We start from the raw sequence: 16,932 nt of genomic DNA on the forward strand, positions 1-16,932 counted from the left end.
GAAAATAAAATGTCCCATTGGTTAAAGAACAACTGTCATTTTAAGTGAAGTATTCTTTTAATGCAAGGAAATGTGCCAGAAATTTCATAATGCCCTAGACAGAATGTCCCTGCTTAGTTAGAAATCCTAGCATGGTACCTTCATGTTAGATCTCTAGTACAGTTTTGCAACTTACTGAGGTTATGTTGGCTATTTTAACAACCACATTATCTTGTGTTTTTGTCAGATTTCATGTTTGTTTAATAAGTGTTTAATAAGAAGGTAAGTTAATAAGAAGGTAATAAGTGTTTAATAAGAAGGTAGTTCAGACCTCAGCATCTATAATGTAAGTCATTAAAAACCACTTCTTAGCATTTACCTGAGGTATATGGAGATGTTTTTATTTTGTGGTACATTTAATGTCATTGTTTTGAAATGCTTTTCACTATTTTTCCTTACTTAGATTAACAACCTTCAATACAAATTTAGAAGCAAAGTGGGGATTTATATTGACTTTAATTGGGGTGAATAAAATCATCCTTGACCTCATTATTGATTTGGTATTATTTACTTTCACATGTAAAATTGTTTGTCTTAGACCTCAGGAGTGCTAAAGTGACATGTTCATTAAATATTAAGCATCTAGTATGTTTAATTTTGACCTGTATTTCTTACTATATTTAAAGGATGAAGGTTGTGAATTTGAAAGCTAGTATTTCTAGGCAATTTACGTTTTGTTAAAGAAATCATTTATTTTTAAAAATGATTTTTTTAGTATAGATTATAAAAAAAAGAGGGAAACTTGAAGTAATCCTAAGTGTTTCTATCGGGACAAATCATCCATTTTCTCAGAAACCAATCTTACTTTCCAATTTGGAATCTGATCAGTTTCATTGTTTTTTGACCCACCTAGTTCCATTGGTTTGATGTGAGAAACCAAAAGTAAAGGATTTCCTGAGAGGTCTTCCTTATCTTCTAATGTAACTGACATTTTACCTGGAAAAAGAATGGAATTGCTTTTAGAGTAAGTTCTAGGGAAGATAAATGTTGAATTAAATGACTGATAATGCTAGTAGCTTGAGCTGAATTTGATCATATTGATGAAAGATTATACATTTGTGATAGATTTTATATGATTTAAATACTGTGTGATATGGTTCAAATACTGTGCTTATCTATATAAAGGAAATTTTAATTTTTTTATCAATTTTTTTTAACATTTATTCACTTTTTGAGAGACAGAGTACGAGCGGGGAAGGACAGAGAGATGAGGGAGACACAGAATCCGAAGCAGGCTCCAGGCTCTGAGCTGTTAGCACAGAGCCTAACGTGAAGCTCAAACTCAGGAATAGTGAGATCATGACCTGAGCCAGAGTCAGACGCTTAACCGACTGAGCCACCCAGATGCCCCCAAATTTAATTTCTTCCATTCCATTGACGTGGTTTATTTTGAACTTCCACTAGTTTTGTTTGCTAATTTTGTAAGTTTCTAGAGATGATTGTGGTTCATTTTCAAATTAAATTACATTTTTAAAATAAAGATGTTCTTTAATTTTGTATTTTAGGTACTTTAACATAATAGGGACTTGATAAATGATACTAGCAATGTAAAACAGAGGTCCTGTAATGAGATAATCTGAAAATCTTGTTTATTTGGCATATTTGGTCAGATAGCTAAAATTTATATGTATCTTTTATAATTAGCTGGTTGGTACACACTAAACTTTCCAGAAATTAATCTAAGCTATGCTTAAGTAGACCAAAGAATGTGTCATATCAAAGAACCATGCCAACTTTGAAAAATGAAAATGGTGCCTTAATCTTCCTGGTTTCATGAGTTGGGTGTTTTCATAAAATGAGGCACAGGCTACTTTTTAATGTTTTTTGTTTTTTCAGAGAGAGAGAGCAAGCTGGGGAGAGTGGCAGAGGGGGAGATGGAGAGAGAGAATCTCAAGCAGGCTCCCCACTCAGTATGGAGTGTTGGGTTCTATCCCATGACTCCAAGATCATGGCCCAAGCCTAAATCGAGTCACCAACTGAACGACCCAGGCGCCCCTAGTTTGCTAGTCTGTTATCTGATTTAGGACCTAGTTTTATGTTTGTTGAAAACAGCGTGGAGCTGAAAATATTGGTAGGCGTGATAAAGAAAAGCTTCTCTTCCCAACTTTTCGGGCTATTTTTTTTCTTAGGTTGATCATTCCTAGCATAATTCCAAAATTGTATGTAGGGACCCCATACCCTGGAGATTGTAAACTGAGACTCTTAAGTCATCACTCCTGATGCATTTGTATCAAGTTAAGAGGAGAGAAATAGAGTGGAAATTTGGTCACTGAAAGAATGTGATTCAGCAGTAATAGTAGGCCAAAGGTATTCTGAAGTTGAGGATGATTATAACTTCCAGAACATGAAGCCTCTTAAGAGTTTGTATTTGAGTCCTTTGCCAAGGCTCAGTCAGGCTACCTTCTGCCTAACAGGAACTAGATCCTCTCTTCTTACCACTTGCATGAGGTTGATCCCAACAGTGGAAAAGGCACATTCTTTTTCTTCCCTTCTTCAATTTACCATATACCAATAAAAATTGTGCTGGCTCCCCATAGAGAAACCAGAAGACATTATAAATGAATCAGACCAAAAGTAAAGGAGGGCTTTCTAAGCCTTAAAAAAGACTATTTGATTGCATTAAGAACTTTAATCAAAACCTTTTTCATCACTGTTTGATTACATTGAAAACTTTTGAATTCTGTAGATCAAATAAAAAGCAGCCAAAATTTTAAGGCAAAAGAGATCACGCAGTTTCTAAGACCTCAGTTGACATAATTTGTAAAAGTGAATAAACATAATAGAAAATTGTTCCATAGCATTAGTAATTAAAAAAATGCAAATTAAAAGTTATCAATCACATACACCATTATAGTTAGTTAAGTAAAGTACACTTCTTTTGGAAAGCATTTTTTTTTTTTTTTTTTTTTTTTTTTAGCACTGTTTCAAAGTAATCATAGCCCTCCTGACCGGTAATTGAACTTCTGATAGTCTATTCTAAAGTGATAATGTTAGGTATTGATTATAGCATCATTTCTCTTAGGGGGCAAAGACAAACTGTATATGCACTCAGATATTATGGAACCATTAAGTAACATTTAATCCTGAATTATAATTAATTCTGGGTATAATTTAAAGATAATTTTTAAAGTAAACAAAATGCTAATGTGCTTGTAATTTTATAATTCAAAAAGTTTAAAGAACAACAACCAGAGACATTGTAGATGATGTGTTAGGAAGGGGCTGAAAAGTAAGGAGACCAGTTAAGAGCTTAATATTCCATGTGATAGATGAAGTTCTACATGGTGGTAATGAGAATAGAACGGGAAAATTTATGAAACATGTCAGTAGTTTTTTTAAGGACTTAGTGACTGATGAAAGGTCAAGGATATCTCAAATGTTTAATGTTTAAGTTTATTTAAATGATTGGAAATACAGTGATAGTAAGGTGGAGGCAGTTTGTAGGATGATCAGTTCTGAATGAGGGAAGAGAGAGAGTATGGTTTTAGAATTGGAGGGTTTGAGATACCTGAAACATACAACGTTCAGAAATAATTATGGGCCATCTGCTTACGAGTGACAATGGGGAATTTGGAGCCATGGGGGTACCTGAATGGGTTAGAAAGAGATCCTGTTAAGTGGAGATTAAACACACACACACACACACACACACACACACACACACGCACGCACGCACGCGCGCACGCGACAGGGTGGGGGGGGTGGCTCAGAGAAGAGAGGGGCAAAAATAGTGGAGATTTAGCACCCACATCTTCATTACACCAACCTCTGGTTAAAATCAAGGCCTTTCAGAAGTTGAGTCATTTACTTACCATTAACCAATATTTAAAGCATTTAAATGCCAAAGAGTGCAGGGTGATTAAATGGATAAAATAATGTTATTGCTCTTTTTTTTTAAATTTATTTATTTTGAGAGAGACAGAGTGTGAGCAGGGGAGGGACAGAAAGAGGGGGAGAATCACAAGCAGGCTGGGCTTTTACAGCACAGGGCTCGAACTCAGGAAAGTGAGATCATGACCTTAGCCAAAATTAAGAGTCAGATGCCTTAACCTACTGGCCACCCAGCTGCCCCCAGTGTTATTGCTCTTTAACTTGACAGTGGCTTTAACTTTACAATACCAAATTGCTGAATTTGGTATAGTATCAGCAATGTAAAGGGAGTATGTTAAGTGAAGTGCATTTTTTACCAAATGATTTATTATTGAGCTTTACACACAAAGTTCAGATAACCCAAATTAACCTAACTTCAATTTCTGTCATTGTACCATCCTTTCTCATTTGCTATCTTTATTCTACCACTTACCATTTTCTTTTGGGTGTTAAATTTATTCATGATGCCCTCCTTTCTGCAGTTACAAAGCATGTAGCTCAGTGCTTTGCACATGATATACACAGACAGTAGGTATTAGAAATTTTGAATTGAACAACTCTGCCCTTAAAAATAGCATCTGTAAGACTTTCGCAATGGGAGAAATCTCATTACTGCCATTGATTTCCCCTCTTTCCCTGGTGATATATTCAGCTTCCACAGACAGTGAGCAAATTCTATGTAAATAGTGTTGGCTTAACAACACAGCAAGTCAAGAACCTTGTTTTAATATCTAAATCATTTAATCATAAATAATATAAACTATCAAGTCTATTTTTGTTTCATTTTTTTGTTAAAGGGAGCTGTTCTTCTAAACAAGTAATGAAAGAAGTTATTATTTCCTAGTATTTTAGTGCTGTTATTGATAAATTTAGAAAAATGGGAACGTTAATATAGAGCAGAAAGTTCTGTCTTGTTTGGAGCTGTGGGGAAACAACAGTGGAGTAATATATTTGATTTTTTTTTCTCTTGCCACCCTTAAAAAATTAAAACCTAAAATGTTTTCAAAGCCCAATCCATTTTTCACAAAACATCAGGCATGCTTAAGGAGCAGTTGGCATTAGCAGTTAATGTCATTTTAATGTGTTTTTTTTTTCAGTATTTTACGGATTTAAAAAGTGGAGGTATTTAATCTTTCTAAATTTTTTACCTTGTGCAAAATACTGTAACAAGTCAGTTGTTTTTCTCAACCATAATATTCCAGGCTATGTTTATCATATGGACTCAGAAATCCTATACTGTTATAGTTTGTTAGGTAAAAACAACAAAAGAATGCTACTTTTTCTTTTTTACCTTCGGTGGTCTCTGGAGCTGTACTTTGGCTCAGCGTTGCCAGGCACCTGCCATTTGCATCTTCCTCTGTTAATTGGGTGGCAGGTTCATACTGCAGGATCGCATCCAAATCATGGAAGAACTTCATAGTTTTAGAGCTGTCTCCAGAGTTATGGGCATATTTAACTGTTCTGTATTCATATTTGAGATTTTTGTACTTTGCCCGGCACTGTTTCCAATCTCTGTATACTCCTAGTGCTTGCAGCCTTTTAGCAATGTAAATAAATATTCCTTTATTTCTCAGTGTTCCATAAAGTTGTTTTCGTATATTTTTTTCTGCCCAGACACTTAGCAAAGCTTTAACCTCTTCTTCAGTCCAGTGCTTTCCTGCTCCACTCTCCATGTTGAAAGTGACCTGGAAATGATTCACTATTTCTAGCCAAGGTTTTGTTTCCTAGGAAACCAGACGGCTGGTTGTCAATAAGCTCCAAAGAGCTGAAAAGATCTAGTTTAACTGGTTCAAGCTGCCTGAGGGGAGTAACTTGAGAAACTGCCAAATACGCAGGCTTTGTGATTAAAGAAGCCTGGACCTAAATGATGCCTAACGTTTTTTCATTTCAGACTTAAGGGGAAATTACCCTGGAGACAAAAGGGAAGGAAAACCATTTTTTTGTTTATTTCTTTTCTTACATAATACTCTGGTTTACTAAATGGTTGTTGATTTTTAAAAAATAATTTTAGAAGTAGTTGGCAGAGGTTCTTTCTGCCCCAAGATTTATGGCAAACGTTATTTTTTTTCCCCTCTGCCATGAATCATTTAGTCTTCTAGCATAGGTTAACCTTGAAGACCACATCATTTCAGTAAAGAAATCCTAAGTCATAAGTGATCCAGTCTTATAGGGTGTATAGAGTTATGCATATATATTTAACGTATTGGTAGTATTTAATGCATTGATAATTTAGTAAAATTTTAATTTTAAATATTTAGATTTTTACTTTGCAGGTACACTTAATGTTGTACTTTTTTTCTTATTAAAATGCTAAACAGGGATGCCTGGGCTGCTCAGTCCACTGAGCGTCCAACTCTTGATTTTGGCTCATGATCTGATCTAACCCCAAGTCGGGCTCTGTGCTGACAACATGGAGGCCTGCTTGGGATTCTCTCCCTCTCTCTCTGTCCCTCCTCTACTAGCTCACCTGCTCACTTTCTCTCTCTCTCTCTCTCTCTCTCTCTCTCTCAAAATAAATAAACTTTAAAAAAATGCTTAAACAACTATAATATATAATTTTGAAAAATATTATTTTAGCCATTATTTTAGCCAAATAAGTCAATGTATTAATTGACTTATAATTAGTTATTAATGTACATATACATATATGATAGAAATTTACCTTTTATTTCTACCCTGTTATACATTCTTTGGAACAAAAATTTGTTAAAACACATCTAGTATTTATAGAGCTATTAAAATTGTGGAGCATTTGGAATCTTTATTTTATTACTCCGTAGTGGTACAGATCCTCTTAGTCTTAAGGTGTGTTATAACTACCTCCGGCCCAGCTTTTGGCTTTTTTTTTTATTTCATCATCTAGAAATATTAACTCAGAGATGAAACACAAAGTTCCTGATTAGCTTAGCATTTTTAGAAGCAGCATTTTTTTTTTTTTGTAATAACTAAAGTGACAGATATTTGTTGGGGAAGAAAAGTGGTAAGTGCAGAAAAACAAAGCAAAAACCTCAAAAAAAAAAAAAAAGAATTTTGTTCATGATTCTAGTACCCACAACTAAGCATTTTACCTAACAATTTATTTGGAGATATCCATTTATATCTACATACTCAATTTAGAGGTCACGTAGTACAGGGGTTAGAAGCTCAAGTTCTGGAGTCAGATTGTGTTCTCATCCTGGCTGTGCTGCCACTTTCCATGCAACATCGGGCAAGTTACTTAACTTCCATTTCTTTAGTGTCCTTATTTGTAAAATGGGAATGATAATCATGATAATCATAGTATTTAGTTCATAGGATTGTTGTGAGAGCCTAATAAATTAGGTCGTTCCTATAAATTTTAGGACAGTGCCTGACATATTAGAACTCAGACAATATCATCTATCTGGTCACCATCATCGTGAGTAGAAGGGGCACTGGTACTGTTAGCATGTAATGTATTGTCAGTCCCTGAATGCTCTTGAGAAAAGTATGCTTCATAAAGAAGCTTATCAATGAGGTAAATTTAAATTTAACAGTTGATGCCTTTTTGTATTCACAGGGGTCAGGAGAGTGCTGGTATTGTGACCAGTGATGGGAATTCAGTACCAACATTCAAAACACACAAGGTATATTTGAACATTAAAAAATGTTGATAATAAAGATAACAATAACCAGATGATAACTAGTATGTTGGTGGGGGAAGGAAATTTGAACAAATAATTTGCATATAAAAGTCATACGCTGGATCAGCCTTTCCATTTGTCCAATTAGGGTCCATTTCTGTGTGATAGTTTGCTTGACTGACTCACGGAAACAGGTCATATATTTAAATATTTTAACATGCTTTGGGTTTTTAAAATGCATTTGATTTAGTTTATTTGACAAAATTTACTGTTTAGTACATCTTCAGTGTTTTAATGGAAAGTAGCTCATAAAACAAGCGCTCAACATTGTGAATGTATTAAATGCCATTGAATTGTTTACCTTAAAATGGTTAATTTTGTTATGTGAACTTCACCTCAATTTTTAAAAAAAATTTTTTTTGTTTATTTTTAAGAGAGAGAGGGAGAGAGAGTGCAAGGAGGGGAGGAGCAGAGAGAGGGAGACACAGAATCCAAAGCAGGCTCCAGCCTCTGAGCTGTCAGCACAGAGCCTGATGCGGGACTGGAATTCACGAACCAGGGCTGGAACTCATGAACCGTGAAATCATGAGCTGAAGTCGGATGCTTAACCAACTGAGCCACCCACGTACCCCTCAAATTTTTTTCTAAAAAGATATTTCATGGTTCTTACAATTAGGTTAGTCTTTAAGATTAGAATTCTGGAGCACATAGGATAAAAGCCTTTACTCACTAGGGCCACAAGTCTGGTTTTTTTTTTCTAAGATGAGCTTCTACTTTGACTTTACAAGGGAATGGGTCTTGTAAATCATGTCTTTACTCAAGACAATTTGAAGAAATTATATATTTCAAACCTTGGAATTGGACACACGAGATACGCCACTACAGGAAACTGTGAATTAGAAAACTGTCAGCCCTTTGTTGTTGAAACACTTCATGGGAAGATAGCTGTGGCACATAACGGCGAATTGGTAAATGCTACTCAATTAAGGAAAAAGGTAAGTGTTTTTAATGCTTTTTTTCATTATTAGGATAAATTAATGAAATGAAGTTATTGGGGATCTTGGTGCAGGATATTTTCTAATTGTTGCCACCTGTTATCTAACTGCAAAGGACAACTATATTAGAATTACCTGGAGTATTTGTTATAATTGCAGATTCTAAGATTGAGCCCCAGAATCTGCAGCAGGAGGGTGGTCAGTCTGCATTTTAATGTACTTCTAAGGTGATTCTGATGGTACTGCTTTAGAATAGAGATGTGAAAAAGTTGATTTATGGTTGTTGTGAGAAACAGAGAAATCAGGGTTTTATGGGCTGTTCCTATCCCTTCAGCCTTGTCCTTATGTTCAAAGCATAAAAAGAAAATAGAATATAAACTGGATAACAAATACAAGGGAAAGTGATTTGGAAACAATTACAGGAAACCACTTGGGGAAAAGGCAAAGAATTTACTTATGTTCATTTTCGTTTATAGCATGGTATTTAGAGCATTCTATGTTAATTTATGCCTATGCTTTTATCCATCATTAGTTTATCTTCCTTTTTTTTTTTAATTCCTTAGTATCTTTATATTCCTGATAGCTTATTTATCCATTCTTGCCATTCATTTATTGATGCCACGTTTCTTCAGTCCATTGGATTATAATAATCTTGATCTGGTAACCTTGGAAAGAAAACCCTCAGGTGGCATTCAGTAACAGGATGGTTATACACACACACATGCACACAGTTATTAGCATTCTAGAACAAGGCATTTTACATGGGATGAATAGTGACAGGAGTCAAATGATGATGAATTTTGGTGGGTTGAAAATATCTAGAACCATGCTTCCATACCACTCATTGTCCTTTTATTTTCAATTCTAGCTTTGTTTTGTTCTCGTTTTAGGCACTGGTATTATAATGATAATATGTTTTTCTGCCCCTAAGTGAAAAAAGAATTTTTTAATTCACACAATCAAAAAAGTATAAATACGAAGTAAAAATTACTAAGAAAAACTCACCACTTAGTGATAACCACCAAAATTCAATTCCATGCAATACCTAGCTCATTTCTAGACACAACCACTTCCCAGAGTCTGTATTTCACCTCTACACATTTAGCTGCCTACTGAAAATGTTCTATAGTATCAGTTTAAACTCAACCTGTACAGGTCATTGGTGGTGTTCTTGTCCTGGTCACACTGGCTCAGAACCTTATAATCTTCATGAGTGTGCTCAACCAATTTTTATTACATCTTCTACATTTAATTTTTCCATATAGTTAATTCCTTTCTTCTATTCTGTCAGCAATAATCAGTGGGGACGGGTAGCCCACCAGCACTATCACTAACAAACCTGGATTGAGCGGCCCCAACTGTAGTATGCCACTCTTATGGGAATGTATCCTATTGGTTAGGATTGTCAAGGGCTGAAAAAGTTAGAATCACAGTTCCAAATTCTTGTGCCTTCTCCACTCTCCCCCACCTTGACTGCAGGTTTATATTCCTTCAAACTTAGTTTTCAAAAGCTATTCTATATGCTTCCTAGAGCACTTTTTTTTTCTTGCTTAAAAACCTTCAGAGACTTCCTATTGCTTTCAGCAGTGGTTCTCCATTATTATATACATGTGTCATTAGTAGAATGCAGGATTTTCATAACTGAAAATTCACACAATGCCTGATCTCTTTCCATTATGGTGGGCTACTGGGTGAGGGGTGAGGTGGAGCTTCCCCTCTAATGATTACACTTTTCTCCATTCTAAATAGCTTCTGCGGCATGGTATTGGTTTGTCAACAAGTTCTGATAGTGAAATGATTACCCAGTTACTGGCATATACACCTCCTCAGGAACAAGATGGCACCCCAGACTGGGTAGCAAGGTAATTGTAAAACTAGGCTAAGCTCACAGCTCTGCTACGAGAGCTCTGTGTTGCAGAGCTTATGTCTTGTGTTTATAACTGAAATTATTCAATTATTTAATTAATTCCAGGATTAAAAACTTAATGAAGGAAGCACCTACAGCATATTCCCTGCTTATAATGCACAGAGATGTTATTTATGCCGTACGAGATCCTTATGGAAATCGCCCTCTATGCATTGGACGTCTTATTCCTGTATCTGATATAAATGATAAAGGTAATGCACTTCAGAAGAAATACAATTTCATAATGCTTTTCCAAGTTCTTGTCCTACTATTGGTACACCCTCAAATCTTTAGGTATAGGAAGCTTATGAATGAGAAGGAACTAGATAAAAAGAAAAAAAAATGATGTAGTACTTCGTTGTTTTTTTTTGTTTTTTTTTTTTAATGTTTATTTATTCTTGAGAGAGAGGGAGACAGAGCATGAGCGGGAGAGAGGGGAGAGCAGAAAGAGAGAGACACACACAGAATCTGAAGCAGGCTCCAGGCTCTGAGCTGTCATCACAGAGTTCAGCGTGGGGCTTGAACTCATGAGCCTGAGAGCATGACCTGAGCCATAGTCAGATGCTTATTTATCTATTTGGTGTTTAACTGTTCTCTTGAAATAGGTAGCCTCTTGTAAAATTTCTTGAATCCATTAACTGAATTGTCTTGTGATTTACAGAGAAAAAAGCTTCAGAAACAGAAGGATGGGTGGTGTCTTCAGAATCTTGTAGTTTTTTATCAATTGGCGCAAGGTAAGTTTTGTTTCACTCAGCATATTCACTTTTTCCACATCAGTAAAAAGTTTTTTGTTACGTGAAAGTTTTCTTTCTGATGGCTGCTAGACCTATCTATAAATCAATGCAGTTTCTTTTGTACATTTTACTCAGCACTGGCACTGACTTTAATATTCCAGTAATACCTTCTAATTTTGAAACTGGCATCTTGCTTTCAAAATACTATGAGACTTATTTTAGAAAGGAAGAATCTCCTCAACAAGGAATAGTTATGATCGAAAAATTTAAGCCAGGATAAAAATGTTCTCTTTAACCTCTGTTCTTCCAAAACTGAGTAAAATTTATGGCTTTTATTTTTTAAAATAAAAATTAGAATTTAGGGATAAGATAGAAGTATTAAATTTTTTTAATTTATTTTATTTTTTTATTATTACTTTTTTTTATTTTGAGAGAGCAGGGGGAGTATAGCGAGAAGGAGAGACAGAACTCTAAGCAGGCGCTGCACCATTAGCTCAGAGCTTGATGCAGGGCTCAAACTCATGAAATGTGAGATCATGACCTGAGCTGAGATCAAGAGTCAGACACTTAGGTGACTGTGCCACCCAGGCACCGCAAGATACAAGTATTAGATTTACTGCTGGAAGAATATTATTTTTTTATTTTTTAAGCCATCTCTATATTAAACTGAACCACTTTTCCTTTATAAGGGAAGGGACTCTTTGTGTACTTTACAATAGATGTTATTATCAGTCTTAAGGACTGTCTATTTAAAGTCTTCTTTCTTTAACATTGTTTCCCAAGATATTACCGTGAAGTCTTGCCTGGAGAAATTGTGGAAATAACCAAACGTAGTGTCCAAACTCTTGATATTATACCAAGGTCTGAAGGAAACCCGATGGCATTTTGTATCTTTGAATATGTTTATTTTGCAAGACCAGATAGTATATTTGAAGGTAAATAAAATATCTTTAACTTTTTACTTAAGTTTCTTTTTTATCTCACTGAAACATGGCAGTTCTTGGTTCAAAGGCTTACCTGGCTCTTTGGAGGCACATTATTAGATGCTGTGGATATGAGACTGAACCTACAAGTCATAATATCACTATTTTTCCCTTTCATGCTGGACCTTGTTTTCCTTTTAGGAGTAAGGATTATGATTTTCAGATATGTAATAAGGCCAAATTTTTTTTAAATAGTGAATTCCCCAGTTTATATTTTCTGCTTTAGTTGTTTTATATGCTTTACTTTTTGTACTCCATGTATACAGTTCTAACAAGCTAGTTTTCTTAGAATAATAATGAAATGCTAAGTAAAAATAATCTATTTTTTTTCTCAAACATTCCAGACCAAATGGTTTACACAGTAAGATACCGTTGTGGTCAGCAGCTGGCAATTGAGGCACCAGTGGATGCAGATTTGGTTAGCACTGTTCCGGAATCTGCTACACCCGCTGCTCTTGGTTATGCAGGAAAGGTATTTCTCTTGACATGCAGTGAAATGCTTTTATAGCACTGAAATCAGAAACCCTTGTATATAAAGAGAAACTTACCAGTATATTACAAGGAAAAAGAAAATGTTGGACCCTTTACAACAAGAGTTATTTTCCAACCTTTTCATTCAATGGCACTGTTTTAGTGGAATCCACCCCAAGATTCACCTAAAGATGAGCAGAATGATCCACTTCACTTAAAAAGACAACATCATTGGGGCACTCGGGTGGCATAGTTGGTTAAGTGTCTGACTCTTGATTTTGGCTCAGGTCATGATCTCATCATGGTTGGTGAGTTTGAGCCCCACATCAGGCTCTGTGCTGATGGCGTGGAGTCTGCTTGGGATTTTGTCTCTCCCTCTCTCTCTTCCCCTCCCCTGCTTGTGCTCTCTTTCAAAATAAATAAATAAACTTAAAAAAAAAAAGATAACATCATGAATACCTATAGAATTTAGTGGTAATATTTACTTATTACTAAAACTTATTTCTTGAAGCACCCTCCGTCACAAACCACTGGTTTATTTGTTCTCTATTTAGTATGGGTGATCACAAAGCTGTTTATGTTCATTTTGTGTAATGTTTTTAGTACTGTGCTTAGTTTCATTTTCCATAACCAGATAGATTTATATGACTATGGTGATCCTGGGGTGTCCTCATCTGCATTCACTATGTTGAAAGTTTTATGTTTTCAAAAGAAATGATATGCGCACATTTTATTTTGTTTTTAAAAATTTTTTTTTAATGTTTATTTTTTTGAGAGAGAGAGAGAGCGTGCGTGCAAATGGGGGAGGGGCAGAGAGTGAAGGAGACACAGAATCCAAAGCAGGCTCCAGGCTCTTGAGCTGTCAGCACAGAGCCTGACACGGGGCTCGAACCCACGAACCGTGAGATATGACCTGAGCCGAAGTCGGACACTTAACCGAGTGAGCCACCCAGGCGCCCCAATATGCACATATTTTAGATTAGTATTACCTTGAAAGATGGATAAATCACCTCCTGTCCCTCAAAAAGCATTCTTTGCATACTGGGTTTTGTTTTTTATTTTTTTAATGTTTATTTACTTTTTGGGGAGAGAGAAAGAGCACAAGCTGGGGAGGGGCGGGGGGAAAAAGAGAGAAAGAGAAATCCCACATGGGCTCTGTGCTTACAGCAAACTTTGAGATCATGATTTTGAGCCAAAATCAGGACTCAGATGCCTAACCGACTAAGCCACCCAGGTACTCCTGCATACCAGTTTTAATTCATTTCTTGCTGATAGTTTTTAATTGCTGTGAATTTTTTTGTCAGTGATTTATTGTCCTGTCTGCACACACTTACTGTTCCTTTCCAAGACAGGGAAGTAATATTTAAGAGAGAAACATTACAACTTCTGACAAATTCAATTGGTTTTCCCAATGAGTATATTACTTTGAACGAGTTTACTTTTTGTCTTTTTTTTCCCCTACAATTTAAATAGTGAAGAAAAATTGTAATCTATTGATGGAGAGTTCAGAATAGCAATTTCAAATGTTTTCATACATATTATAATGGAAGAATGACCTAGAGAAAATAAGAATCTAGAGTTCTCTATATGTTGCTGTTCATTGTCCTTTTATTTCTTGTCAGTGTGGGCTTCCATATGTGGAGGTGCTATGTAAAAACCGGTATGTAGGAAGAACATTTATTCAGCCAAACATGCGGTTGAGACAACTTGGTGTTGCAAAAAAATTTGGAGTATTGTCGGACAACTTTAAAGGCAAAAGAATCGTTCTTGTAGATGATTCAATTGTGAGAGGCAATACCATCTCACCTATAATCAAATTGCTCAAAGAATCTGGTGCGAAAGAGGTAAGTATTATTAAAACATACCCTAAAGTACCGATAATTAATAGTACGATACTGGCATAAAAATTGCAATTTAGTACAGCGAATGAAAATGGATAGTTCAATAAAATAAATTGTCATCTTTCAAATGAGTTAGTTTAGGAATAACTATGCAGCAACTTGGAAAACATATAATAGCCACTCTTAAACTGCATACTATAATCCTTAACAGACTAAAAACCTCAATATAAGGTTAATTTTAAAAACTCACAAAAGCCACACAATAAAATGTTTGTTTAATTTTTAGAGTACTTCTCTTTTTGAAGATGTAGAACAAATCCTACTGTAATAGATTTGCCACATTGGGTTATATTTTAAATCTCAAAGCTTATTCTAACTCTAAATATCTTAGTAATTCAAAATACAGAAGTGAGGTGTCATTTACAACTAATAGTTAAGTGGATTCAATAATAAAATCTCTTGTAGGAGAAAGTGGCATGGAAAGCAGTGGCAGTCTCTCTAGAAAGCTTTGAAAATAATTGTGATTATGATTTTCCAGCTTTTTATGGCTGTTAGAATTATGATAATCTCTTCAGAATTCCTTGAAAAGTTTGTAATTAAAAACAAAGAGGTGTAAAGTAAATTCACCATTTGTTACGGTAGTGAAAAAGAATACACAGCAGCTTATGTATCTACCAGTAGGAAATGTATCTACCTAAGTATGATGAAATATGTTGTAGCCACTAAAAACTGTAATTATGAAGACTACGTAATATGGGAAAATCTTTGCTTTATAAGAAAGGTAAAATAATTGTGGGTGCCAATTATGGCCATGTAAATGTACCTTACAAAAGGCAGAAAAGTAATAATAGAGAAAAAAAGCTCCTAATAGTAGTTAAGGTTTTTGTTATATCCTGTAGACCATTTTTTGCTTTCTGAAATGGTAAAATAAGAGGTAGGCAAAAGTGGCATTCAAGAGAAAATGAAGGTGGTCCTAGGAATATAAAGTCATTAAATGGGAAATAGAAGAAAGAAATGTTCTCATTGATAGATGGTAAAGGAAACAATAGGCAACTCAGTAAAAAGAATCTTTTACAAGTGGCTGACATTTTGAAATCTTTGTCCAGATGCTTGGGAGTTTAGAGCAGGGCTGCTCCAGAAGGGTTATAAATGTTAGAATAATATGTGAAATGATTTCTTTCCAAGGTACACATTCGAGTAGCTTCACCGCCAATTAGATACCCATGCTTTATGGGAATAAACATACCAACAAAAGAAGAGCTTATTGCCAATAAACCTGAATTTGAACATCTTGCAAAATATCTGGGTAGGTATTAAAATTTCTCTAAACATTTTTTTTTTAACAGAGAAAATCCAAAGCCTGTCAGTCTTTATACTTGTAATAAAAACAATGTCCAGCATTTGTTAAAAATAGCTAATTTTATAACATGTTAAACAGATACTGAATAGTATTCTGAATAGAGCGCCTGGTGTGTATACACACCATGGTAAGTGCTATATTGGAGACCTAGGCCAAGGTGAGATCAGGTAAAAAGGAAGAAAGGCTTTCTAGGTAGAGGGAACTGCAGGCATATCAGTTAAAGCCTCCCAAAGATCAGATCTGAAGAAAAACAAAAACAATTTTACCACAGATTATAATAGAATAATTTAGATGTGGGTACAAATCAAAAAGTGAAAAGCTAATGTAGGGTTATCTTTAATAATGAGGACAGCAGACTTGGAGATTAGCTTATCCTGGATAAGACAGTTGCTTTTCTGTTTTTTTTCTTTTTTTTTTTAATTAAAGTTTATTTATTTATTTTTGAGAGAGCGAGCAAGCAGGGGAGGGGGAGAGAGAGAGAATCCCAGGCAGACTCCCCATTGTCAGTGACCTGGGCTGAAATCAGGAGTCAGATCTTAACCAGCTGAGCTGCCCAGGCACCCCAAGACATTTGCTTTTCAAATTAGGTGAGATAAACTGTTGTAATATCACAGCAGATGTTTAGCCAATGTGCCTTGGTACCTCCGCACTGGTTGTCTAGATGGCTGGTTTTGACATGCCTGTGCCTTACCAGTTAAATACTTTGAATATCATCCAATTGGTACCTTATTGTGAACACTCACTTTTTGCCCGGAACGTATCTGTATTATTGTAATAATATCACAGATACCATATAGCTAGGCCATGTTTCCCTTATAAATGAAAAGACTTAGGAAAAGTAAAGTGACCTTGAGCTTAAATTTGAACACAGATTTTCCTGACTTCAAAGTCTGTTTCTCATAATCAAGAAAATTACTAAAGAGACTTTCTGAATCCATTCTAGATTTGAAGCCTCCAGTGCTATTTTAAATAGCAATTTAAATTCCAATTTCAAATTTTAAAAAATTATAAAGGCCCAGAATTTTATTGCTTATTCCCTCTCCCCTCCTCCACCCCTGCTTTTTTTTTTTCTTTTTTTTTTTTTTTTTAAGAATATGAAAGAGAAATTTTTATGCTGGCTTAAGTTTTCCT

The 16,932-nt window shown here is 35.2% G+C and overlaps 2 protein-coding genes across 7 annotated transcripts in view; one reads left to right on the forward strand and one right to left on the reverse strand.

Moving 5' to 3' along the window:
• Window positions 1-5,597, reverse strand: part of PAICS (phosphoribosylaminoimidazole carboxylase and phosphoribosylaminoimidazolesuccinocarboxamide synthase) — a 47,491-nt gene extending 41,894 nt beyond the window's left edge. For 4 of the 6 annotated variants that reach the window (XM_015068536.3, XM_053217333.1, XM_053217334.1 and 1 more), the window contains exons 1-2: window positions 5,201-5,597; window positions 889-975 (exon numbers count right to left, since the gene is read on the reverse strand). In XM_015068536.3, coding sequence (XP_014924022.3) covers window positions 889-975; window positions 5,201-5,582 — 469 coding nt within the window. In that variant the 5' untranslated portion in view covers window positions 5,583-5,597. The remainder of the gene's footprint in view (window positions 1-888; window positions 976-5,200) is intronic. The other 2 variants (XM_053217336.1, XM_053217335.1) reach the window with 1 other exon arrangement.
• The window catches only part of PPAT (phosphoribosyl pyrophosphate amidotransferase), a 35,357-nt gene that overhangs the window by 15,876 nt on the left and 2,549 nt on the right, over window positions 1-16,932 (forward strand). The window contains exons 2-10 of the mRNA XM_015068537.3: window positions 7,448-7,514; window positions 8,300-8,506; window positions 10,256-10,368; window positions 10,479-10,624; window positions 11,074-11,146; window positions 11,930-12,081; window positions 12,474-12,601; window positions 14,223-14,444; window positions 15,627-15,747. Of these exons, the coding sequence (XP_014924023.1) occupies window positions 7,448-7,514; window positions 8,300-8,506; window positions 10,256-10,368; window positions 10,479-10,624; window positions 11,074-11,146; window positions 11,930-12,081; window positions 12,474-12,601; window positions 14,223-14,444; window positions 15,627-15,747 (1,229 nt within the window). The remainder of the gene's footprint in view (window positions 1-7,447; window positions 7,515-8,299; window positions 8,507-10,255; window positions 10,369-10,478; window positions 10,625-11,073; window positions 11,147-11,929; window positions 12,082-12,473; window positions 12,602-14,222; window positions 14,445-15,626; window positions 15,748-16,932) is intronic.

This window comes from Acinonyx jubatus, chromosome B1 (assembly GCF_027475565.1).
Source record: "Acinonyx jubatus isolate Ajub_Pintada_27869175 chromosome B1, VMU_Ajub_asm_v1.0, whole genome shotgun sequence".
In the NCBI taxonomy this organism is placed as follows: Eukaryota; Metazoa; Chordata; class Mammalia; order Carnivora; family Felidae; genus Acinonyx; species Acinonyx jubatus.